At 36.9% G+C, this 27,192-nt stretch overlaps 1 protein-coding gene across 7 annotated transcripts in view; it reads right to left on the minus strand.

Moving 5' to 3' along the window:
* Lrba (LPS responsive beige-like anchor protein) overlaps positions 1 to 27,192 on the minus strand; it is a 615,537-nt gene that overhangs the window by 71,413 nt on the left and 516,932 nt on the right. For all 7 annotated transcript variants that reach the window (XM_074041265.1, XM_074041269.1, XM_074041267.1 and 4 more), the window contains one exon: positions 1,754 to 1,921. In XM_074041265.1, coding sequence (XP_073897366.1) covers positions 1,754 to 1,921 — 168 coding nt within the window. The remainder of the gene's footprint in view (positions 1 to 1,753; positions 1,922 to 27,192) is intronic.

A 27,192-nucleotide genomic window follows, 5' to 3' on the forward strand; every position in this document is an offset into this window, starting at 1 on the left:
GTAAATGCAATATAGTAAACTTCTTTGGAAGTCACTGGTATTTGTGTGTGGTGGGGAGGGGTGTTCAACCCAGAATAAGAACAAAGAGCTAATCATATCAAGTAACAGAAACAGGTAATGGCCAGGTAAGTAGCCAAGACAAACACATACAGTTGCGAGCCATCTCTATGATGTAAATGTTACCTAAACATTAATGAAGTGAAAGGTAGAGCTACTCCTATCATCTTGGACACACTGAGATGTGTGGATAGCATCCCACATGAGGAAAAACAGCATTAAGTACATTTTTACAGGAACTTCATGGAATATTATGGAATTTCAAAATAAAAATTAGATATTACAAAACAACGCAAATAATATGCTGGTATGTTAAATAAAGAAGGAGATTATAAAATCAATTCTATAGTGTGAATTTGGTTAAGGCTCTGCTATGTAGAGATAGGGATACTTACTACAAGTGATGAATAAATAAAAACAGGAAATATATTTGTTGAAGAATCACTGGCTCCTAGAATAAAGTAGCACTGTTCAAGTATTGCTAAAACAATAAAAAGAAAGTAGACTTATGCTCCTCTATTCTAAGAATGAAATGATATACTGTTTCCTAACACATATGTTGTGCTAACCTCAGTTTCATATATAGAATCTGTATATCTTGTGTCAGTCAGTTGTTACTCTAATGAAATAAAATGTTCTGGAAGGAACATTTGCAAAGAACTAAAAAATACCAAGAATCTTTAGGAGTGCATCTGACCCAGCTCTCTGCCTCTATAGTTTTCAAAATGTGAAAAACAGCAATTTAAAAATGGTGTGATTTGGGACTAAAGTATGCCTAAGCACAGGATAACTGTGTTTGTGGGCCAATTTTTATTTAGCACGAAGTCGGGTGATAATATGCCAAGTCATTTAAATATGTACTTAGATACTTTCACCATAGTCCGGTCATACAATTATAGAAGAATGCATCAAGTCCTTGTGAAAAATGGTAAACCTTATACATTACATCCTCCAAAATATATAGCTTTCCCTATGAATCAAAGCCCCTGGCTTCCTAAATATAGTTCTGTCCTAAAACTGCACAGACATTTGAGATTGTATCTGCTCCATTCTATAACTGTCCATATGAGGTATGTTACACTCAGGAAAATGTAGGATTCGATTAGAAATACTAAAAAAAAAGAAAAAAAATCAAGATCTTCTACAGAATTTTTAGTGAATACTGTATTTTCCAAAATCATATTTTGAGTGTTTTACCTTACAAAGTACATGACAATTACAAAGCCTCATAAACATTTAACAAGACTGATGACAGAGGAAAGTTTTAGACTTCAACCCCACTATGAACCTCTAGGTAATTACATATGCACTTATGTATCTCATATAAATGTTTTACTGCATTTAGATTTGTGCTTACAATCGTATTTCTTCAATGACTAATCACTATTTTCCTCATATATCATGAGAGTAGCCTCCAACAGTATAAAAATTAAAAATTGACTTCAAATTCCTTTGTGGGTTCATATTCAATATGCTCTCATTTTAAACCAAGTCAAACATTTTGCTGGAGGAAAGCCCTCAGTTCAAGTCCACAGGAGGTCGATAGTTGACAGGCTATCCTGCTTCTGTCACTTTACCTACTCATCTGGATTCAGTTTCTCCATCAGCAGAATGAAAGGATAGGGAAGATGATATCTAATACTATCTAGGTAAAGGGTTCTTGATTATCAGTTTCTTTGTCAGTCAGAGGACTTACCTCTCTCAGCACAGGATCAGTTATAGAATTCAGGTTAACTGCTCCTTCATAGGTCAGGTAATAGAACACATTAAGAGCCCGCACAGCCTCTGGTCCTTGCTGTTTGTAGCCAAAAATGAGATCAATCCATTGGTGAAGCTGGCAGGAAACAAATTCGCTCTCCAAAGCCTGGAAAAAGGTGTAGATCATATCATCATGAACAATTCTACTTCTGAAATAGAGAGCTATTTAGAAGAAGCAGTAAAGTTTAACACCTAACTTACTGTAAAAAGACTAAACTGAAAAGCTGGACATGGTGGTATCATGTAATGTCAGCTATCTGGGAGGCTGAAGCATGACGATTGCAAGTTTGAGGCCAGCCTCAGCAACACAGTGAGACTCCCATCTCAAAGAACAACAAAAACAAAAACCGAGGCTGGAGGTGTAGCACACTGGTAGAGTGAAACCATAGCATATGTGAGGCCCTGGGTTCAATTCCAAGCACCAAAAAAAGTTCTCATGTCCTATTTTTTATCAGAACCTGTCCTCTTTTGCATACAATGAGACGTTCTGGCCCTTACCATGCTGTACTGCAATAGCTGCTTTAGTTTCAGTATTCTTTCTCTGTACTGTAAACACTGTAAGGACCAGGACTGGGCTTATGCTGCTCACATGCTTCAAAGAAAAGAGGGCAAGGCTACTTTGGGAAGGCAAATGTGAAAATATTAAAAATTTACTGTCCACTTGAAATATTTATAATTTTTCTAGAATACTGTTGTCTACTACAACTATAACCAAATTATTTAGTGATCTTGATTGATTTTTTTATGTTCACGAATTAGATTTTTGTGGTGAATACTTGTAATTACTGAAATATCATTCTAGGTGCTAATATCAAACCAGACCAAATATTTCATGCTATTAACATAACAGAGCTCAATAAATAATGAATGAACATAATCAAGCATTCGACTGCCATGCAGCACAGATCCACTCTGACTCATTAGCACAGTCCTTTCACTAGCACTGTGGCAAAATACAATAGGTACCAGTAAGTGTTTGCGAATTTACTAAAGTTACAAGTATTAAGAGTTTTAAAGGCTGGAGATTTTTTTTTTAGGAATGTATTTGTCTTTATATTATTATTCAAAATTATTCCAACATAAAAGCTTAACGTAATAGCTTACCAATAAATAATGTTATTAAAAACAAGACTTCTCAAACTCTGAAGTTTAATTAAAAGTAAACCAGGTTATATCTGGTAATGGATCCCTTTGAAGTTAATTCTTATTTTTAGAGTTAAAAGTGTAGCATTTTGTATAGTTTTATTATGGCTTGCTGCTATGTAACAAATATAATAAAAATTGGTAGGTTTTAAGACAAAATTGATTAACATTTTCTTTTTGATGCTGGGGATTGAACCCAGGGCTTTCCACATGCTAAGTACATGCTCTACTAATGAGCCACACTCTCAGACCCAAATGCACTCATTTCTAAAACAGGCAATAAGCAAGATATAAAACCATCCTGCAACACAAGAGATATCTATTAGTTCACAGGTGTACACTTGTAGAAAGACAAGCTTTGTTAAAATAAGTGCGAATAAGAAAGCTGTTTATAGCTAAATACAAATAATGTTTAATAACATTTGACATGAGATCACCATACTATAAAACATGAAATATAATTCTGTAAATAAAACTCTAGGCCCTAGGAAATCCCCACATTCCACAATGTACTTGAAATGAAATGTGCCTGAAATACTCAGCTTATGTCAATTGTGAAAGTTACTGTTTTAGACATCTTTGATAAAATTTATTCTATTTGCCAGCTTAGTAAAGGGATAAGAAAGCAGGAAACCACTTCATATTTTTCTTGAAATAACAACAGAAAGGATTTTACATAAATTTGGATTTTAAGTACATAAACTTAAAATGAATCTAAAAACCCAGAAACTACTAATGCAAGTTGTACACAAATGATATGCTTGTTTCATTAACTTAGGTTGGGAAGGGATGGGAGGGAGTAGGAAACACGTTTAAAATGACACATAAAAACAGCAATTGTCTTAATTTGTGTGCAGTACACTCCACACAAAAGCCCTAAATATGTTCAAATTAGAGCAAGCTGCTTGATTGTCACTGCAGTCTCATGTCACATTAATGCATGACAAACATTAAACCATACACTTAAATGGCAATTTATATCATTTAAATGTTTACTGCCAGACTAGCTCATCACTCATTTAAATGTGACTTTCTGACAGCTAATTTCAGTTAATTTTCTTCAATTCACTTAATTAGAACTTTCAATCAGGGAAGGACTTATACGTATCTTCATGCTTATATCCTTTTGGTTGTTGTTAAAAATCTGAATTAATAAACTGCCAAAAAGCTTTACTCATAGATTAACATGTAATATCTGAGTACAAAAGTGTCACTGTATGAAGCAAACTGATAGCATGTATTCTTAGAAAAGAATCTACACTTATTTATGCAACTAACACTCTTACCAGTAGTTTAAATAAAAAACGTTTACTTCATATACACTCACTATTGAAACAATAAAAAAAACCTGATCCAAGCTAATTAAAAATTAACGATTTCAAAATTGTTTAATAATATAAAACAGTCAGGAGTCTCCTGAGTGTCCATGGTTTTGTGATTTGAGACTATAAAATTCTAGAAGGCTCAGCAAATGATGAAGTACAAATGAATTTTCTCAATATTAAAGCTTTAAAAATTAGAGCAATTTTATTTTATGCATCATCAAATGAAGAACCGTGAGTTTTCCTAATGGATGATTACCTCTTTATGCACATTGAAATGGTGAAGCTGGTTAGACTTAAATGCTTAAAGCTTTGCATTGACTGCATCAGAATTTTAAGCAAAAATGCTGAAGGAGCGATACTGTGTAGTGGCATTATGCTGCAGAGACCTCTCCAATGCCATGCTCAGCCCTTCCATGCACCATCACTGCTCAATCCGTAAGGGATCGACTACTCATTTGTGGAATTATTGGCAGAAGCTATTCCAGGGGTTGATAAACACATTACCTTCATGAATAAACTTCAAACAATTTTTTTAAAAACAAAACAAAAAATTTCACTAGTCGGCTTCAAGTATTTCTTGCAGTACACCAAAGCTTTAAAATAGGATCCAAAAAACCCCCTGTGACAGATAAAAAGAATTCCAAGTTTTGGAATCACTTTAGTACAAGGTCAGATCAGGACTTTTAACATCCTTTTCTGTTTTGTTTGAGGCAGGGTCTCAATACACAGCGCAGCCCTGGCTGGCCCTGAACTCAGGATGATCTCCTGCCTCAGCCTCCAGAGTGCTGGGATTACATGTGTATGCAACATCCTTTTGATATCACTGAAAGACAATTGCCTAACCAAAGTGATACATTAATAGACATCTGCACTTACTGAAGACTTGAGGGAAGAGGGAAAGAAATCAAGGAAAAGGATATACAAACAAAATAATTCAAACGGAATACTCTGGGATTGCATTCTGTAACTTCTATTTCTGAGATTCAAAAACACAAATTATAAAACCTCTATTAAAATTCTTTTAAATCCCATTGTATATTATATATATATTTGTATATGCTATGTATTTTTTTATTCCATATAAAATTCTCATTTACATCCAAATTTTTAGTTACACACACCCCAAAACATGCCAGTGGAATGCTAAGCATTTGGGATTTTTCAAAGCCTTAAGGACAGACAGACCTCATTAAGACTGGAGTTAAATATGGTTTGCAGCTCAGGGATAGTAACATTCTTCCCGTGCAGCTCTCAAACCCAACCAATCAATCGTTAATACTCCCCTAACAGACTGATACATCATTTACATCCAATGTATTCTCTGAGTAAAATCTGTAAAAAAGAAAATCCACTAAAATGTCCAACACAATACAGTAATACTCAACTCATCTGAGTTATTATAAAATAAACCAGTGACTAATGTCCAATTGTTAAGGATCAAATAAGACTATGAAAAGACTATTATATGAAGCCTTGCACAATTGTCAATCCAGTCCAGGGGGACTCATATTAGTCTTGACAAACTGTCTTGGGGCTGATATCTGTTTTTTTAATGAGATCTATTAGGGTGAGACTAACACACTTGAGATATGCTAAAAAGTACAGTATGCAGATGTTAAATACAAACACTTATTAGTAACTTTCATTTGTTTGGTGCTCATGCAGAATATCAACAATTTAAAGCTTTAATATATTATAAAGATAATAGTAAATTATTCATAAATAACTGATTGTGCAACCCTGTGTCAGACATAATTATAACATATATTAATATGTGTCTAACAATAAATCTCTCTGAAAGAAGGCAATCTATGTTTTCCTGAAACTAACCCATTAAGGAAATAAATTATTTATTGATAAAAATGTTATATAAAATTATACTTTTTTCTAGAGTGGAGTCAAGTAATATAGAAATAGTTTGTTTTTTCCAAGAAACACTAAGCTATTTGAGAACAAAAATTCTAAAATAAATAACATTTAATTAATCTATGCAAACATTAGAGATAGTCTAGCAGTCTCCTATAAAAATAGAATTTTTACTGTTGTAAACTTATATAAAATCAAAGAAAGCCAATTTCAATTAAAAAAAGAAATTATTAGATAATTGTTTACCAGGAGACAAAGAAGCAGAACTTATAATTTCCAAATTTGTGGTATAATTTATTTATCCTTTTGCTAAATGCTATAACCCCATTAAAAAGCAACTAAAAAGTAATAGTGATCATTAGAAGGAAATGGAAATAAAAAATATTTTTAAAAAATCAAATTAAAACCATCAAATATCATATACACACTTTTAAGTATACAAAGAATTCATATACTTGTAAGAACAAGGCCCTATGCTTGGTTCCTAGCACCACAAAACAGAATAAAACAAAACAGAAAGAATTCCCATAACCAGGAGGAAAGAGACCTCTGCAGCCCAGGTGCATACTTGGCCCCCACACTACTTACTGCTCCTGTTCCTGGGCTTCTAGAAGGCCCGATTCAGTTCCACGATACAAAGGACCATACATCAGTCAAATGCAAGAGTAAAATCACTGATTAACTCTATGACTTGGTGTACATTTAAATTATGAGATGTATTTAGTCTTGTTTTAATGAAAGAATGAAAAATTTGTTTTGTAAAATTTTAATTGTACTTATAATTAAGAGTTAATTCAAGTGTGCATAGTAATGTTTTAGAGGAGTTAATGTCTGGATTGGCAAGAAGGCAATATACAAAATTATAAACTTGAATTTTTATGTGTTTCATTTGAAATAAATGTAACACAGCCTTCATCCTACACACACACACACACACACACACACACACACACACACACTCACTCACTCTTAAAATGAACTGGCCTGTTATGTTTGCATGTGCTGGATTTCAAACACTAGTGGTAATGTTTCCTTAACATTGATATATGACCTTTGTAATTTACATTGAAGAAAGCTGTTTTTTTCAGCCTAATTAGAACTGTTTCAAATTTTCCTGCTAAATATATGATATAAAGTCCTTTCAACTTTTTTATTCTAAAGTTTCTTTCCATGTCAACTTTGTTCCAATCAAAATATGCTTTGAATTAAATGATTTTGATTGAATATGTGGATCACATTTCACTTCTAAGATTTAAAGTCCAAAAAGGAAAAGTTTAGCCTGTTCAAACAAAGCAAGAGCAGCCACTTTGCGGAAAGCTATTCGCATTTAAGAAGACTGACAAATTGTTTGTGTGCACCATTAGGTCTACTTTCTGCAATAGTTGCCAGATTTCCTGTCCCCAATAAGATACATTAACTCTTTACATGCTGGCTTTGAGTTTATGGAGGATGGGAGTGACTCTAGCAAACTTTAATTTTACCTATGGTCAGTTTGAAATAAATCTAAGGAAGAGGAAAAAAATATCGCTGTTAACTATAGTGTATCAAAATTTTCAATCAACAATGGTCATAGAAAAAAAATCAACATTTTTTTCATATTGGACAGATACAAATTGAGAATACAAATAGGCTTTCTAAACGGGATTTTCTAAAAGTAAGAATTCACATCAATCCTTATTTTTTCTAAAAAATGTATTAATCTAACCTGTTTAAGAATTGCTTTTACGGTGAACCACGAGAGTGGAAACAGTGAAATATTTAATAAATAATAGTCGGCAAGTATGAGCTTAACTTCCCCCATACTGACTACAAATATATTGTGATGCGCCACAGTTCAGGTATCTCCTTACTACAAATATGTGACAAAATTATAAAATAAGCTTTATACCACTTACATAGAAAAATCTAGCTTTGGGAGCATCAAAACATGTGCGAAGCTATGACATTTAAGATCACTAAGTCATGAAGGCCAATGGGGGAAAAGGAGGATCAACAATTCAAAGGGGAAAAAAATAGTGGATGTTAAGAATGAAAATTATATCCGACAGTTTTAAAAAATGAACTTTAGTCAACACGTTGTGTTCAGCCTGAAAATCAGATAGAGAATCAGTAAAGGGGCTCTGTACTTATAAACTGCCCTTGAACTGCTGGGCAGATAAGCACTTGTGGAGCAGGCAGTAAGTACACAGTTCATGTCTACATTTGTAACATTACTAAAGGAAAGTGTGAGTTAGTGCCACACCTTGATATAACCATCAAGCACCCATGCATCTTTTGGCAGGAGAATCACTCTGTCTGCGACTGTTATTGTGTAGTTTTAAATGGACCAGTCAACCAGCTGTTATATATTTTACACACTGAAGGCCATGTTTCCTTTGAAATTCATAGTTTTAATCTTAACTGAAGTCTGTATTGGTGTGTGCCAAGATCAAAAGGATTAGGCAAACTTGTACAATTACCCTCCTTTTCAGAGAGATGACTTTTTTTTTAAATGTTTAAAATACTCCTGTATGCTGACATTTTATCCAACTATTTTCTTTAGAACTATAGAACATTAAAACATTTAATTAACATTTCAACCTTAGGTCACTCTTAATCTAAAATCTAGGAATTCATAATATACAGATATGTTAAACTAGTTATAGTGCAATACACACTGGGATATAGAGTTTTTCTTTTTTTTTTTTTTGAAATTTGAGTTTGGTCAGAATGGATGGGGAACAACTGTATCAGTCTATTCCTTTTGTTTGCATTTTGTGTGCCTTGGTTCAGAAAACAACTCACAGAGTTTATAAAAATGCATATACAGCAACGTAATTTTAACAAAAGATAAAGATATCATTATTTTAACAAAAATAAGGATAAGAAGGAGATGTCCCATAAAACTCTCATCACAAAATCCTAAACTCGCTAGAGATGAGCCATGTATGTGGCATAAGCTTTCCATCAGGCAACATAAAGAAACGCCAACCATTACAAGAGTCAAAAATGACCATAATGTAAAAACAAACCAGATGGCCTGAAAAACACATTATTTCCATTTCTGAGATAAGAAATTCCTCCCTTGGCAATATGATGGAATCCAGGTATGTGACTCACAGAGGGACTTACTTAATCCTGGAATAGATTTAAAGGATAGACAAATGGAGAGCGTCCATATTCTTTAGGCAATCCTAAATAAACATTATTTCTCTTAGGGAGGCTTTGAATGGTAGGTTCTGGATTACACTTTGTGACAAGTGCCTGGAATGCAGCCATTTTATTCTAGCAGTTAAACAGAGGACCATATGCTTCAACAACAGGTAAACTGGGCCACAGAATTTATAATCTGTTAAAAGTGCAAGGAGCAAAAGGTGAAAAAAACAAGCCTGCATGAAAGGCAAGCCCACCTTCACCTGGAAGGGGCAGTGGCGTATATTAGGATAAGTTCAAGACTCTCCTCAGAATTTAATATTTGGTAAACTTTTCCATGTAACTAAATCAAAGCTTACAAATGACAAATGTAGCACTCTAATGCTTACAGACGTTTAAGTGTTTAAAGTATGCATAGTGAATGTTCAACTCTAAAATGCCAGTGAACTATTCCTGAAAAATTAATTTCAAAGATTGCATATGGCTGTTATGCTCATAAAGTACTCATAAAAGTATATACTCAAGTTAATTAAAATATTAATCTAAAATCCTCAATTATCCACCTGAGCATAGAAAAATGAATAGGTTAAAGACCACTAGAAAGTAAATGTATTAATTTGGTGCATGAACTCCTGGAGGTTTTCTTTTTGTAACTACAAAAGGAAGGAAAAGAAAATAAAAAAATTTTAATCTCTCCCCATTTGCTTATCCACATAGATCTGATAAATACTAGCAGTCTCTTGCCTTTGAAGATGGCCAGGCCAGGATCCCTACTCATTGCCAGATGTACGTTAATCCCATGGGGACGCCAGACAAAAACAAGGAGCTGTCTGCATGGCACCAATGATTCCTGGACTGACTGCCATAAACTCAATAGTGGCAAATCAAAATTCTTGGCAAAAACAGAACATTTATTCATCACCACTCCCAAGAAGATCCAGTAAAAAAAAAAAATGATTTATAGAATGTAAATATAAAAGCTGGTGAATATTTTTAAGGCACTGATAAAAATTCAGCTAGAGAATCAAATTATGACTGCAGTTGCTTTATTTACACAGTTGTATAAGGTACATCATGTAGGATTGAAAGTCTTTTATTCTGCAACTTTTGATTACTATCTGCAGTTCTTTCATCCATTCACTCAACAAATACTGAACACTGAGTACTGGTCCTGTTTCTGTGCTGGATGCTGAGATGAGAGGTCCCTTTGGAGACAGGATGGGAAGGGTAGCAGCTCTAAGATGGTGACTGGAGTAGTCTAGGTGAGAAGCAAAGAGTCTCCATCAATAAGTAGCAGTGAGAAGGAAGGGATGGGTTTCAGACAGGTTTAAGATGTGAGTTCTTGTTTATGACAAGTGAATACCAACGTGAGAGAAGGAAAGGGAAATCAGGATGATGCCCAGCTTCATGTCTATACGTTAACCACACTGGAGCAGAAAGAGTTTACCTGATAGATTAGGTTTTGAACTTAATATTAATAGTCTGGACTTTTTGCAGTGATGAGGATGGAGCTCAGGGCCTTAGGCATGCTAGTGCTCTACTACTAAGCTATCGTCCAGTCCTCGACTACCTTTTAGACTTGAAATTAATCCTGAGGCTTTGCTTTGAATCTAAGTTTGAAAATTAAAATATAAGTTTACATACTATTTCAGTATGAAAATATAACTAAAATACATGCTTAATAGTGGGATGCCAAGCCAAAATAATGTTTTTTGAGACATGGTCACATTATGTAGCTCAGGTAGCCTCAAACTCAAGATCCTCCTGCGTCAGCCTCCAGAGTGCTAGGACTACAGCCATGCACTATTGCACCCAGTTTATAAGCCAAAAAAAAAATTCTGGTAACAAAATGACCACCAAGACTTTATATGAGTTCTGTCCAACAGAAAATTTCTATTAGGCACACTTTAAAAAGAAAAAAGAAACAGGTAAATAATTTTTAAGAATATATTTAATCAAGAATATTAAAATATTTCAACATGTAATCAATTTTAAAAGTATCATTTTTAACTAAATCTTAGAAATCTGGTAGCATTTTCACTTATGGCATACAACACATATTGATGTATAGTAGCCACATTTAAAGGGAGATTGCCACATGTTAACTAGCAGGTATAAACTGAATGAAATGAAGCCTCACCCAGTTCTGAATACTGAATCTGCATTCAGACTCTGATCTACAATAGAACACAGGAGTTCATGTCCCACACTTTTACTTATTTACTCTTTTTGTAGTAAAATAGTAAAGTTTATTAGGAAAGGAATTTAATAGAACAGGATAACAGCAAAGACAAAAGGCGGGGAGGGGCAGGAAGGGAGAAACATCTCCTACTCCTCATGCAGGTATTAGGAGGAAAGACTCCGTATTTTACACTTTTAAAACAAAGGCCAGACTAAAATGACCTTCAGTGCAGTTTTGAAGAGGTCAGTACAATGAAGAATGGGTGGACTTCCACACTTGACAGCAGATATCTAACGTCTTCAAGAGTGAAACAGATGTAACGCTCTGCAACGTGAGTTCTTCAGTCACCGAGAGATCTTGATCACACTCTAACAGTAAAGATAAAAAGCTAAATCTACCAAGTACAGTGTCTTCTGTTAAGACACTGGCTGCTCATCTCACTTGGTTGTGTTCTTTTAAGAACTACCATTGAGCCATAGACTACAACTTAGTGTAGGGACATAATCTTTGCTGCAAGTCAGATATGTGAAATCTGTGGGCAGTGTGTGCACCTGCAAACCTCACAAGGCTCCTCATTGGAGTAGCAGATGAACTAGTCTGTCTACTCCTACGTATTTCTTAATATATATATAACACCACCCAATGATTCTCCAAACTGTAATACACTGTAGAACTCATTCTTTCTCAGTTATCAATGGAACAATAGCTATCTCACAGGGTCACTTTACTTTTTATGCGTCCACAAATATACAGGTAGCATAAGATTAACAATATAAACTTCTTAAAATAATTAAGTAAATTTGTTATTTATATTTTCTTATCTTCCTTCACTTTTTAACTAAACTCATGTTTTCTATTCTGGTCTCACTGCTGAAAATGTTTTTGCTGATTAATATTATGAGTCCAGGGGACATTTATTTTTCATCACTTCACCTCTACATACACTGTATTTCTAATTCTCTCTTCTCCTACCTTGGTATCCTGCTCGAGATTCTCTTTCTACTCATTACACTCTCCTCACTGTTAAGTAAAGGGTCTTTTTCCTCAGTTATCTTTTTAGTCCCAGACCCTCTGTTTCTGATTCAACCCAGGTGAAATGAGCTGCTCTTCAAGTACCTTAACTGACAATTTTTACCCTCTCCAGAGTTTCAAATTCAAAATCTCCACTGTCCAGTATATATATTTTTTGGTGTGCTTTACCTAACTCAAACATAATCAAAGACTGAATGGATAATTTTTCTCTCATTCTTGCTTCCTTTCCTGCTTTTTTGGTTGTGGACTCTTCTTCATGCACTCTCTTCTCTTCTCTCTCATTCACCAACGCCTTCTTCAATCAAACCAGAAAATGCCCAAACATCTCCCAAATTCATTCTTTTTCTTTCACTGTGACAATCTTTGGTTCCAAGCTTCATGGTTTCTTGGCTCAATGATTCCAATGGAATCCAAACTGTTCTGTTTCTCTAAAATGTCCTCTTTTTTTTTCTTTATTCATATGTGCATACATTGTTTGAGCCATTTCTCCTCCTTGCTCCCTGTCCCCCAAAATTGTCCTCTTTGATACCTCCTCCATACTAATGGCTCAGAAAACCCAATTCAGACATTGCTCTCCTTAAAACTTCTCCATGGTTCTCCTTCCCCTAAAACAGTGGATTCCAATCTTATCACGTCCCCAGTCACCTGGAGACTCCAGGGCTCCCACTCAAGAGTTTGTTTCAGCAGCTCAGGGACAGAGCCCAAGATTCTGTCTTTATAACAAGATCTCAGGTAATTTTGATGTTGCTGGTCCAGGAATCACCTTTTAGGCATCACTTCTCCAAGGGGACAAAAGTTCATACCTACTCACAAAGCACTAAAGATTCTTCATAAAATGTGCCTCCAGCCCTATCTTTCCATGTGCACCATGCTTCCTTGTCTCACACACTGCACTGTGCCATCTGAATTAAGTTTGGCTCACACATGGTACTATACCCTCACACATGTGGCTTCTTGTGCCTATAATGCTCTTTCCATCACCTTGCTCCCCTCTTGGAAAACACCTACTCTTTCTTTTGTGTGTCTGTGTGCACATGTGCTTGGGATTGAACTAGGTCCTCCTGCATGGTAGCATATGCTAAAGCACCACTGAACTACACCACCAGCTGCTTCTCTATTCCTTCTTAAAAGACTAAGTGCAGTTTTGTGTTTCTCAGTTAAGTCTTCCTCAACCTTCCCAAGAAGCAGAACAAATCAGTCAGTCTCTCAGTATCTCTCTCTCTCCCTCCACCCCTCACACATACCCCCATATAAAATGTTAAGTGCTTTATGTTAGCCCTGCTTCTCCTTCATGGCATATAATACAAGTTCATACCTATTCACTTATTGCTATATTACATGTTATCACAAGGTATATATTTGTTTTCTCATCTCCCTCACTACACAATAAATTCCAAAAAGACAAATGGGTACTGTACACTATTTATCTCACTATTCTATGACTTTTATCTAGTAGGTGTTTACAAAGTATTTGTTGACTAAAGAAATGAATGTATCACTTAATATATTTCTCTAATTAGTTACTGTCATGTCTGTCTACTCCTCATAATCACAGCCCCAAAGGGCAGGTGTCATTTTCCTCCAATTTTATCACTGATGTAATTATCCAGTAGGCCCTTAATAAATGTCTGTTGAGTGAATGAGTGGCATTTAAGAAATTATTCTGGGGGGGGTGGGGGAACAGGGGGGAAGAGATGGCCCAAACAATGTATACACATATGAATAAATGAATAAACAAAAAGAAGAAAATCTGATTTAGCATAGTCAATGTCTGTGACAAGAGACTACGATATTGAAACACTGTATAAGAAGCATGAAACTGACCATAGAAACTTAATCCAGTTGGTACAGTGCTAGGTTGACCTAGTTCTAGAAAATGTGAACAATTTCTGTCATTACCAGCCATTAGAAATGAGATGTCTGTAGTTTGTTTGTTAACCATACAATCAGATTTGAGGTAGGATAATTACACAGAAAGAAGTGAGGTAGACACTAAAGTAGCATCTTCCAAAGTTTTTTTTTCTTTTCCACAAAGTCCAGAAGATGGATGCAAGTGGCATCAATATACTTTACAAAGGTTCCAGAAAAACAGCGTATTATGCAGGGACGATGCATGTGGACATGGATGAGGGGAAATTCACTGGCCAACTAAAGAGCAGTCATATAGGAACAGTACACTGGTCTTCAGTGATTGCTTATGATGTACCCACCTTCATGCTAAGTGCTTTTCATGGATTATTTTATTTAATCATCACAATAATCCTGAGATAAGCACTACATTTTTATTTTAAAAGCTCTTTTACAAATGAAGCTAAGAATGCTTAAGTAAATGACCTGATATCACACAGCTAGTAAATGTCAGAGTTGCAAACAGCCCTCATCTGCCTGTGTCATTAGCCATTACACATTCTTCTGAATAATTCAGGTATAGAATGGTATGTACCCAAGTGACACTATGAAAATTCTGAGAATACGAAACCACTTCATACTAGGAATTATTTTTAATTGGTTTCAAATATATCACATGGAAGTACCAGTATTAAGAATTGCTGAGTCTACAGGACACCATGCAGGCTACTCTTTCAACTGGCGTCTGCACTCACACATACTTCCACCTGGTACTGCAGTTTCCTTTTCTGTCTTCTCACTACAATGTGAATTTCTAGAAGCATTGATTATATCTGCACCTTTGGAACTGAGCACATGGTAGACATTCAATAAACAGTAAGCTGAGCAAGAAATATATTCTCTAGACCTTTTTCATGAACTTAACTGGACATTCATCGGGAGATTTGAGAGATCAAAGGTTTTTTTTTTTTTTTTTTTTTAAATCAGCCTTCAGATCAAGACAGAGAATATCAATGTATCTGTTAGTTGCTAAATTGGAAGATTCTTGATAAAGATACAATCCATTAAACAAAAAACTATTTGGGGAAGAGAAATAACAAAAAGAGCTCATTCTGTTAACTTCTGAATATCCACGGACATTAGTAGTTTATAAAAATGAGATTTCATGTATTTTAATTTTTATATTTTATCTTGACACAAACTGATTTCTTGAAATCAAACTATGGGGAAAGAATGAAGAAAGTGGCCCTTATTTCCTACTTAAATAAACATTTTCATGAAATTTCCCCCCACATTTTTGTTAATTTTTGGAAAGTTTTAAGCACCTTCACAAAATAACTGCTCAAATTACTCGGGATACTGGTTACATGTTTTTCTTTTATTTTTAAAAAGATATAATACAAACATTTCTTTCGTTATCTAGTGCCTCTTAAATTTGACAAATGCTTTCAAATTATATTGTAAAAGATAAGAAGCAATGATGTGAAAGGAAAGATCTGTTGGAGATTTTTCTTAAAGCTTTGAGACAGCCCCTATGATAGCTGGTAAAATACACCAGAGCACTGTAAAATCAAAGTTGGAATCTCTACCGTTATTAGGTTAGGAGAACTGGATCAAGGACTCGTGTATTCCTTCTAAGACCACCATTTTCTTCCTTTCTTGTTCAAAGATATAACTCTTCTTTGTAGGACATCTACAGTACAGCTCCATTCAGCTCCAAGGATGCAGTTATAAGGTCAGAATCCATCAAGTACATTAACAACAACATAAACTCTTAAAATTTTTCTTAAATATGTAGGTAAAAAGACACAGCATGGCAAGAGTTAATTGAAACATTCCTGTTAGAGAAGGGCCTCGCAGAGGGCCAAGGAGTGGGGGTTGGGAGGTTGTGGGAGGGGGAGCCAGGCAGGGAGATGCAGAGTTAATCGGGGAGCAAATCCAAAGCCAGGCTTGGATAGGCCTCACTAATGAGCCTCAAGTACCCTGCAGTGGTTTTCAAACTTAACTGGCTTCAAACGATGCCACCCCATGACAGAATGCAGCTAGCCATAAGAGGAGGGTGATTAGAATAAATGACTGGAGTAATTAACTCTGATGTGAAACCACCTGATTGGAAAAGAGAAGCCAAGAGCTATTTAGCTGATGGTCCTCCAGCAGAAAAGGAAGCTCTCCCTTTCTCTTGTGTGGTGTTCAGTCAGAGCTGCCCTCTTTCAAGTAGGTATTTGGTAGCACTAATGAAAAGCAGCTTTCATTCAAGGGCCTCTCGAGGGCCTTCCCATTCATTTTGAAAGGGGAAGAAAAGAAAAGCTTCAAAGTAGAACTAATTTACTTTACTCCCCTACCTCTTAGTGAATTTTGCATTAGTGAAGAAGTCTGCATTTGTATTTGTGCGAACAATCTACCTCCAAATAATGTCATCAAATACTAAAATTTTAAACTACATATTGAGGGAAATAAAACAATTTCCTTTCTTTGAAAATGTTTTACATAGAAAAATTGAAACTTACAGTAATTAATTATTGATCAGTTACAACACTTCCTTTTATAAGTGTCAGGGGAAGGATTCATTCTTTCCACAGCAAAAACTCTAGAGTAAAGAGAAGGGAAGGGCAGAAGTATCAATGTGGTATGTTTGTGCCTGAAGATCAAAGAATAAGATTGAGGTAAACAAAGAAAGAATGTATATTTTTGCAAAAAGACAGCCTTCTTACAATGCAAATTGAGCCAAAGAATCCACCACCCTCTCTTGCATGCTTTATTTTATAAAGAGAAGAATCACAAAGACTTGGGGCATTACTACCTGCTGTTTTACAAGTAGTCCTCAATTCATTGGGCCAGAGTTGTTCTGTACCTGCTGAGTTAGCATTCTCCAACACACCCCTCCCCAAACAGGCTCGCAAGCTGCCCTGTAACTACCAGAGAGTGGTAGCCCATGTAGCCTAGCAAATGCTTATGCCAAACTCGGATTTATTTGACAGCTCTACACCTTTGGGCATGATATAATTAAATGTTTTGACAGCTAAACAAAAACTGTATAAATTTAAATGCTATTAGGAGCTCAGCATCTAGAATCAAAATGAAGTAATTTGCTTATACCCTCAGCCACTTTTAGCAATGCCTTCCAATAAAAAGCAATCAGGTTACTTACCTACCCGCACATTTCAGCTAATTCTTTCATATAAGACTATTCTTCTTATAAATACTGATAATGTATTTAATATCAACAAAGGCAACACAAACATATTTAAGATGATCAATATAACCCTAGACTATCTCTGGGTATTTTCTACAACATGAGAAAAAGCAGTATTAAGAAGGCACAGACTGAGGAGAAGTCTATATTTAAAAGACCACTGTGCACTCTTTAAAAGGATTTAGCAGCACAAGGAGTTCAAACTCAGTCATCAGTGACTCAGGAGGTTAATTCCTACTGTCCCCAGGTTCCAAGTTCTGATTTTCAGTGTTCTGTGCTACTGTGGTGCTCTGAGATTCCCATTCTCACTTCTTGTGGAAGGCAGGAAACATAATACTGTAGGTTAACTTCGGAGAAACCTGCTGCTTATGACCTGAGCTCTAGACAATGTTCCCATCAACAGTAGTATTTATTTAAACATACAGAAAAAAACCAAGCTCTGATACCGCTCTAAAAATGAAAAAACCTACAATGTAAAACAAACTTATGCACTAAGCTATCATTTTTAAAAATGAAAGGCTGAAATATCTACTCATGGCATCACATTATCATGTCAGATAACAGACACAAGGACTATTTATAGTCTACAAAAGAAGTTACAGTTAACAATATCTGAGAACCAATACTAAAGCATTTGGACTCTATTAATATATAAAAATATTTAAAAGTCACTTTTCATATTGTGACAATCTTAGGATATACTATATCCTTGACAAAGGTAACTGATCAGTTGTTTATTTAAAAACAAATGACTAAAATGTTTGAAAAGTAGTCCACTTTTTACATGATGTTTATATTTAACTTAATCATCCTTCCTAGAAAGACAGCTCCAAACGAAGAAAATACTGAGAACTAAATCCTGTTTAACTTACGCACACTGATGTCAAGCAATTTAGAAAAGCATATTCTAAAAAGAGCTTCTTATGTACACATCTAAAAACATTACTGCATTATCTAATTGTTCTCTTCCTCTGCTTGTGTTAACAGGATAGATGTCTTTCTGTACACCATATTTGGTTTTCCTGGCACATAGCCTGAAAACAGATTTAAACTTTCTCCAGTGTTCAAACATCTGATGGTGTGCGGACTGTGGGAAGAAGGGCCTGGGGACAGGAAGCTGAGAGCCGCAATCCAGCCCTTTGTTTATTTACGTTTTTAATCAACGGACCTTGAGTCATATCATTTAAACACTAGTTATGAGACTCAATATTCTAGGCACAGGGGTAATGTTTGAAGACAGTGAATTTCAGGTCCAAATGTGGGTATTATTAGAAGTAAAATAAGAAATTACTACATATTAAAGAGGTCCTCTTTTTAAGACATATTATTAAATATCTTTTTATTATTTTGTTATATCTCCTCTCCATGGACATGTTTTGAAAAATGTTATCAAATACACTTGACAAAAATGAATCTCTATCTGTCAGACTTTCTGATTAGAAAGATAATTAGTGGGCACAATTTAGCTGAATGCAAAGAAGAGGAACTTGACCCACACAATTTTCTCACAGGTAAAGTTACTGCATCTGAAATGTTTAAAACTGCTGTCCCAGTTCCTGAGGCTCAACCGCCTTTGGCTGAGATCCATTGGACACAGATAAACATACCATGCCTAGCAAAATATATTAGTTTTGTAGACCTGAGAACTTTATTTTATATACTGCTAAGAAATGAAAAGAACTGTAAAATAATGATAACTGCATGCTTTCTCATGCAGAATTTTAAGTTTACACTGATCATGGTTTCAGATGCTTTTAGAAATAGATTTAAGTATCGTGCACACATGAAAGAGAAAACGTAAGACACATAAATTGGTCATTTGGAATGCGATCCAGAGTCTAACTGTGGACCTGCTTCCTCACGGGAAGTAACTGATGTCTGTTTTCCAGACAACACAGTCCTCCCAGCCTGGAAGACCATTACAGGGAAGCATTCAGAATTATTTTACAGAACAGTGGGCTTTGTATGACATCCTCATAATTGCATACTTGATTTTCGTCATATTCACTCCCCACCACCCTCTCTTGCCACCTTCTCCCATTGGTTCCCTTGACCTTGTTCTGCTTTGTTTGTTTGTTTGTCTTTCTGAGTCTAGGTTATTTCACACTTACAATGGTGGTTTTCAGTTCCACCCATTTTTCTGCAGATGACATAATTTCATTCTTCTTTATGGCTGAATAATATTCCATTTTATACACACACACACACACACACACACACACACACACACCCTATGTTTTCTTTATCCACTTATCAGGTGATGGACACACCTAGGCTGATTCCACTACTTGGCTACTATGAATTAGTGAGGCAGCATTTTTATTTTTTTTTTCAGTTTTTTTTTATTGTTTTATTATTCATATGTGCATACAAGGCTTGGGTCATTTCTCCCCCCTGCCCCCACCCCCTCCCTTATCACCCACTCCACCCCCCCTTTACCCCCCACCCCCTCAGTACCCAGAAGAAACTATTTTGCCCTTATCTCTAATTTTGTTGAAGAGAGAATATAAGCCCTTATCTCTAATTTTGTTGAAGAGAGAATAGGAAGGAACAAGTGTTTTTGTTGGTTGAGATAAGGATAGCTATACAGGGCATTGACTCACATTGATTTCCTGTGTGTGTGTGTTACCTTCTAGGTTAATTCTTTTTGATCTAACCTTTTCTCTAGTTCCTGGTCCCCTTTTCCTATTGGCCTCAGTTGCTTTAAGGTATCTGCTTTAGTTTTTCTGCGTTGAGGGCAACAAATGCTAGCTAATTTTTTAGGTGTCTTACCTATCCTCACCCCTCCCTTGTGTGCTCTTGCTTTTATCCTGTGCTCAAAGTCCAATCCCATTGTTGTGTTTGCCCTTGATCTAATGTCCACATATGAGGGAGAGCATATGATTTTTGGTCTTTTGGACCAGGCTAACCTCACTCAGAATGATGTTCTCCAATTCCATCCATTTACCACCGAATGATAACATTTCGGTCTTCTTCATGGCTGCATAAAATTCCATTGTGTATAGATACCACATTTTCTTAATCCGTTCTTCAGTGGTGGGGCATCTTGGCTGTTTCCATAACTTGGCTATTGTGAATAGTGCTGCAATAAACATGGGTGTGCAGGTGCCTCTGGAGTAACCTGTGTCACAGTCTTCTGGGTATATCCCCAAGAGTGATATTGCTGGATCAAATGGTAGAACAATGTCTAGCTTTTTAAGTAGCCTCCAAATTTTTTTCCAGAGTGGTTGTACTAGTTTACATTCCCACCAACAGTGTAAGAGGGTTCATTTTCCCCACATCCTTGCCAACACCTGTTGTTGTTGGTGTTGCTAATGATGGCTATTCTAACAGGGGTGAGGTGGAATCTTAGTGTGGTTTTAATTTGCATTTCCTTTATTGCTAGAGATGGTGAGCATTTTTTCATGTGTTTTTTGGCCATTCGAATTTCTTCTTTTGAGAAAGTTCTGTTTAGTTCACTTGCCCATTTCTTTATTGGTTCATTAATTTTCAGAGAATTTAGTTTTTTAAGTTCTCTATATATTCTGGTTATCAGTCCTTTGTCTGATGTGTAGCTGGCAAATATTTTCTCCCACTCTGTGGGTGTTCTCTTCAGTTTAGAGACCATTTCTTTTGATGAGCAGAAGCTTTTTAGTTTTATGAAGTCCCATTTATCTATGCTATCTCTTAGTTGCTGTGCTGCTGGGGTTCCGTTGAGAAAGTTCTTACCTATACCTACTAACTCCAGAGTATTTCCTACTCTTTCCTATATCAACTTTAGAGTTTGTGGTGTGATATTAAGATCCTCGATCCATTTTGAGTTAACATTGGTATAGGGTGATATACATGGATCTAGTTTCAGTTTTTTGCAGACTGCTAACCAGTTTTCCCAGCAGGTTTTGTTGAAGAGGCTGCTATTTCTCCATCGTATATTTTTAGCGCCTTTGTCAAAGACAAGTTGGTTATAGTTGTGTGGCTTCATATCTGGGTCCTCTATTCTGTTCCACTGGTCTTCATGTCTGTTTTTGGAGGCATCATTTTTAAAGAGTTCCAACTATATTCTCTGAAAATTTCTTCTAAGTTGTATGCTACAAAGTTTATTGCTAATGCTTTTTTGATCTTTTTGACAGTGCTTTGCCCATCCCTCAGTGCTTCTTCAAGACTGCTCCATTTGTGCCTCTTGTGGCTTAACTCTATCTTCTCTCTTCCACCCTGACAATGGTGCCTTAAAACCTACGAAAATACATGTCATAGTTCAAATATGAAGTGCACACCCCCTCCCAAAGGCTCATGCATTGAAGGCCTGGTCCCCGGCCTCTCTGTTGAGAGGTGATTGGAACATGAGGTTAATCCACTAATAAGCTCATACTGAAGGGGTTATCAGGAGTTGGGTTCTTCTCCCAGAACCTTCCTCTCTCTTGCTGTCTCCTGTGCACCATGAGGTGAGCCATGGTGCTCTGCCTTACTATGGGCCTAGAATCAATGGAGCCAAAGTGGCCAAGAACTGTAACCTCTGAAACCATGAGCTAAAATAAATCCTTCCTCCCTGAAGGTGTTCCTTGTGTATGATGAAAAGTGACTACCACAGTACATTAAAAAATCATGTTTATTGATTGCAATAGTAATTATGTACTGTGTGTGTCAGAAAGCTGGAAGGACTTTGAATGTTTTCAGCATAAAGAAATGATAATTTTGAGGAGATAGGTACGTATAACCTGATTTAAAAGTTGTGTAATATGTACACAGACATACAGCCCATCGCCCGGCACCTATCAATATGTACAATTTTTATGTTTTAGGTATCAGTTTAAAATAAGTTAAAAGACTGGAGTTACAGTTCAAGAGGTAGAGAACTTGCCTAGTATGTGTGAGGCCCTGGGTTCAAACTCCAGTACTGCAAAAACAAAATTAAAAAAATGATGTTAAGTGGAACAGGACAGTTTAGTAGGAGACAGTCTGGCAGCTTCTTACAAAAGTAAATGTTCTATGACTGTTTGTTCTATCGGGGGATCACAGTCCTTGGTCTTTACTTGGACGGAAAGGAAGTACACCTGCACACAAATGTTTATAGAGGTTGTATTCACAATTGCTAAAACTCAGAATCAACCAAGGTGAAATGATAAACTGTGGTTATGTCCACACAATAGAACATTATTCCATGATAAAAAGAAATGAGTTATCGTGTCTCAGAATTATGTGGAGGAACCTTAAATGATACTGCTAATTGTAAGAAGTTAATCTCAAAACTATCTGATATCCTGAAAAAGGCAATAAAAAGACCAGACGTTTCCAGGGACACTGGGCTGGCAGCGGAGTGAAGAGAGGAGAGAGGCATGGCAGTGCAGGGGACTTTTAGGGCAGTAAAACTATGATACTATAAAACAGATATGTGTTTGTCCACACTCCACATTCATAGACTATAACACAAAACAGTGAGTCTTACTGTAAACCATAGACTTGCATCAACAATTCTGGCCCATTTTAACAACCCCACCATACTAAAGCAGGGTATTATTCACAGGCAGCACTGGCAGACTGGGCAGGGGACAGGAGGATGTCGATGACAACCATCTAAATGTACTCTAAATAAAGATGGCTACTTTTTATAAAATGATATTAATTTGTTTGCTTTTTCCTCCATTAAGCTGTAAGTTACACAAGGGTATAAGTCATTTGTCTTTAAGTCATTTTTGTCTTCTTTGGTCCCTAAAATGCCTGAGAAAGTCACTGACACATACCTCCTTCAGAAAGAGCTTCTACTTTCTGAAATTAGTCTACAGTCCAGCTCCAAAGATGTACCCTTCACCTCCACCAAGTGTGCCACCTACCACTGCCTAAAGCAGTGTTAATTAAATAAATGTCATCAATTAAACTCACTTTTTATATCACTTACATGAGCACAATCCAGGAGGAATATGATCTATCTCCTTTTCATAGTGGGCTGAGAATACAAACTCCCAAGTCACTAATTGATCCAATAGTTGCCACCTCTTACTATGTTCAGGGTACATGCCACACGCTGTGGGACAAAGCCACACCAGGCACTCTGTATCTGCCTTGGAGGAGCTCAGTCTAATCAAGACATGGAAGGAGCTACAGTTTGAATGTCCCCCCAAAACTCATGGTGAAATGCACCTACCACTGCAATGGTGCTGAGGTGGACCTCTGAGAGATGATTAGGTCACGGGGCTGTGCTCTCATGAATGGATTCATGCTAGTATCTGGGAGTGGGCTGATAAAAGAATAAAATGGGTACTGTGTAGCCAGGCACAGTGGCTCACACCTATAATCCTAGACTTAGGAGGTAGAGATCAGGAGGATCATGGTTAGAGGCCAGACTGGGCAAAAAGTTCACAAGACCCCATCTCAACCAATGAAAGCTAGATATGGTGGCATACACCTGTCATTCCAGTTACACAGGAAGCATAAATAGGAGCACTGTGGTTCCAGCTGGCCTGGACATAAAGCAAGACCCTATCCCCAAAATAAGCAAAGCAAAGACGGCAGGAAATGTGGCTCAAGTGGTAGAACACTTGCCTAGAAAGGGTGAGGCCATGAATTCAAACTACAGTACTCCCAAAAAACCCAAAAAACCCACAGTAAGTTCACCTCCATCACCTTCTATTTCAAGTGCTCACTTGCCTTTCTGCCTTCTATCATAAGATGGCATAACACAAACACCCCTGTCAGATGCTGGTGCCAAGCTGTCCAGACGACAGAGCCATGAGTCAAATAAACTTCACTGTTTATAATTACTCAGCCTGTGTACTCTGTTATAGCAGCAGAACACAGATTAAGACACACAGGAAAATAGGTATGTTTTCTCTGCATAGAGAGCAGAACTGAAAATAAAAAGTAAGCTTAAATAAAATTACCTAACTTTTCATGTAAACATACACTTAACATTAAACACCCCACTTTGTATATTTCTGAGGTAAAAATGCAGCTTATGTTAATTAATGCTCAAAATAATATAAAACTTAGAATTTAAAATGCCGTCTATATTTTCATCCTAAAGATGTCTCATCAGGTTATCCTTAAGCAGCCTGACATGGTGGCATACTACTGTAATTCCAGATACTTGAGAGGCAGAATGCAGGAGGAAGGTGGTTCAAGGCCAGATCAGGCAAAAAGTTGGTAAGACCCCATCTCAACCAATAATGGTGTGTATGGTGGCATACTCTATAATTGCAGCTATGTGGGAAGTTTAGGTAGGAAGATCATGGTCCAGGCAAGCCTAGGCAAAAATGCAATACCCTACCTGAAAAATAACTAAAGTGAAAAGGGTTAGAGGCATAGCTCAAGTAACAGAGCACCTGCCTAGCAAGGGTGAGGTCTGCCTTTCTGAAGCACACACCATTTTTTGGATCGGTGGGTACTAAGTCACTGATAGGTGCTATGGGGTTCTACTGCACAGTGTGGTGACATAGATAATAATTAAATAGTGTACATTTTGAAAAGCTAGAAGAAAAGATTTAAAAAGTTTTCAGTACAAAGAGTTGATAAATGCTTAAGGAAATGAATATGTTTAACCTGGGCAGGCAGAGTGACTCAAGCCGTAGAGCACCTGCCTAGCAAGCATGAGGCCCTGCATTCAAACTCCAGCACCACCAAGGGGAAAAAAATGTTACTCATAAGCAACCTATTCTCTCACCAACTCAACTATCCCTGTGCCCACTCTGCTAGGACTAATATTGGTAGCTCTCATGATCTGTTTTTCTAGCCTGCATACTTGTGTTGCCATGTTTTTTTGGAGAAAAATCAAGATATATTCTACTAATTTTACTACAGATGCATGCTCAGCTGGGCCTCAGATTCTATTCTGAGCATTTCTGTGTCTCTAGTTCCTGGGTATCACACTTCCTTCAGTGGCTGCCCTCAATTACAAACCTGCCTCACTTTCCTTCTCTGTAGGGTACCGGGTCTTTGACTGCAAAACGAAGAGAACATTGTGAAATTTTTCTTAATTTTCGTCTTCCCCAATGAATAATGCTTCTATTTCAACTGTAGCTGTCCTCTTTCCACATGCTTTGAGTGGCAGGGGTCTCTGAGTTGTATCTTCTTTCCCTGAATACCATTCTTCTTGGAAGACGCTACATTTATCCTTCTGCAATCCTCCCCATTCCTTCTTTCAACACCACAAACACTACACTGAACTTTGCAAAGATCCTCCCTTTTAAGTTCAAACGAAATTGTCTGTCTCAATGAGAATCAGCTATTGTCATTTATTGTCTATTCTTATTAAGTACAAATCTTTGTCAGAGACATGTTTCCCAGTCCCCTGATTTGATGAGGCTGTACAACCAAGCTATGGTTATTGAGACACACTCAGAAGTAACAAGTTCTACTTCCAGGCTGCTCATCTCAGTTCCCCTTTCTACCAGCTTGAAAGCAAAGGAAGGCAGACTCATCTTTGGAAAAGAAATGGAAGTCACATGTAATAGTGGAGAGATTCATTTTCCAGATGCCTCCTCTCTGTGCTGCTACGTTAGGGAACATGAGGGGCTCCTAAATGATATTACTGATAACATACCAACGGTATACAAGTCTTGGGTACATGAAAAAGATGACTCTGAAACATCCTGTCTTAACCATAACAAAGAACAGCTTAGTCTGTACCATGACTAATAGTCCAGTGTACTGTCCAGGGTCACAGTGTACTGTGCAGAGGGTGAGGAGAACCAACATATCATACGGAGAACTCTGCAGATGTGTAATAATGAAAGGGCAGCACAATTCATAGGCCTGAAGGCTGAAGCAGAGGAACTGATATTACTAGATCTTGTGCAGTGGAAGAAGGGAGACACTTCCTACCTGTGGCCTTAGCTACGGACTAACTATAGCTGCAGAGGGCTATACCCTGAGGCCAGGAGGTAGCAGAAGCTTTCTTGTCCTGTCTAATCTCCTGCCTGTCTTATTACCAGCCCTCCAGAGCATAAGAAAAGACAGAAAGGAATGCCTTGGTGAGGGAGTATGGGAAAAGTGGGAGGATAATCAACAGGCCTATGAACAAGTTAAAAGTGTTTTATCATGTCAGGATTGGGTACTTTGGATCACTTTTTCTTGGGATGGAGGGGCCTTGAACCAAGGGCCTTGTGCTTTCCAGGAAGGTGCTCTATCACTTGAATGATACTTTCAGCTCTTCTTGCTTTAGTTATTTTGGGGATAGGGTCTTGCATTCATGCCCGGGACAGCCTGGACCACGATCCTCTTCTATACATGCTTCAGCATGGCTGTGAAGACATGTATGTGCCAACAAGTCCACCTAAAACTGAGATGGGTTCTCACTTACTTTTTGCCAGGGCTGGCCTGGAACAACAATCCTCCCGATCTCTGCCTCCTGAGTAGCTTGGATTATAGATGTGAGGTGCAGCACCTGACCACTTTTGGAAGCTTAGTAGGAAGAAAGAAGGAAAAAGGGCAATATACAGCCCCCATAGATTAGAACTCACTACCTGTCAAGTTTCTTCAGTGACCTACTTCTCCAACCAAGCCCCACCTTCCACAGTCCCACCTCCTCCCCACAGTCTATTTAAATTTTGAATCCATTAATGGATTCAAACATTCTTTAGAGTCAGAATCCTCATGATTTAATCCTCTCTGGAAATGCCCTCACAGACACACCTATGGGCGTGCTTTACTAATCTCCCATCACAACTAGAGATTCACCAGGGTTG

The sequence above is a fragment of the Castor canadensis genome, chromosome 9 (assembly GCF_047511655.1).
Source record: "Castor canadensis chromosome 9, mCasCan1.hap1v2, whole genome shotgun sequence".
NCBI classification, from domain to species: domain Eukaryota; kingdom Metazoa; phylum Chordata; class Mammalia; order Rodentia; family Castoridae; genus Castor; species Castor canadensis.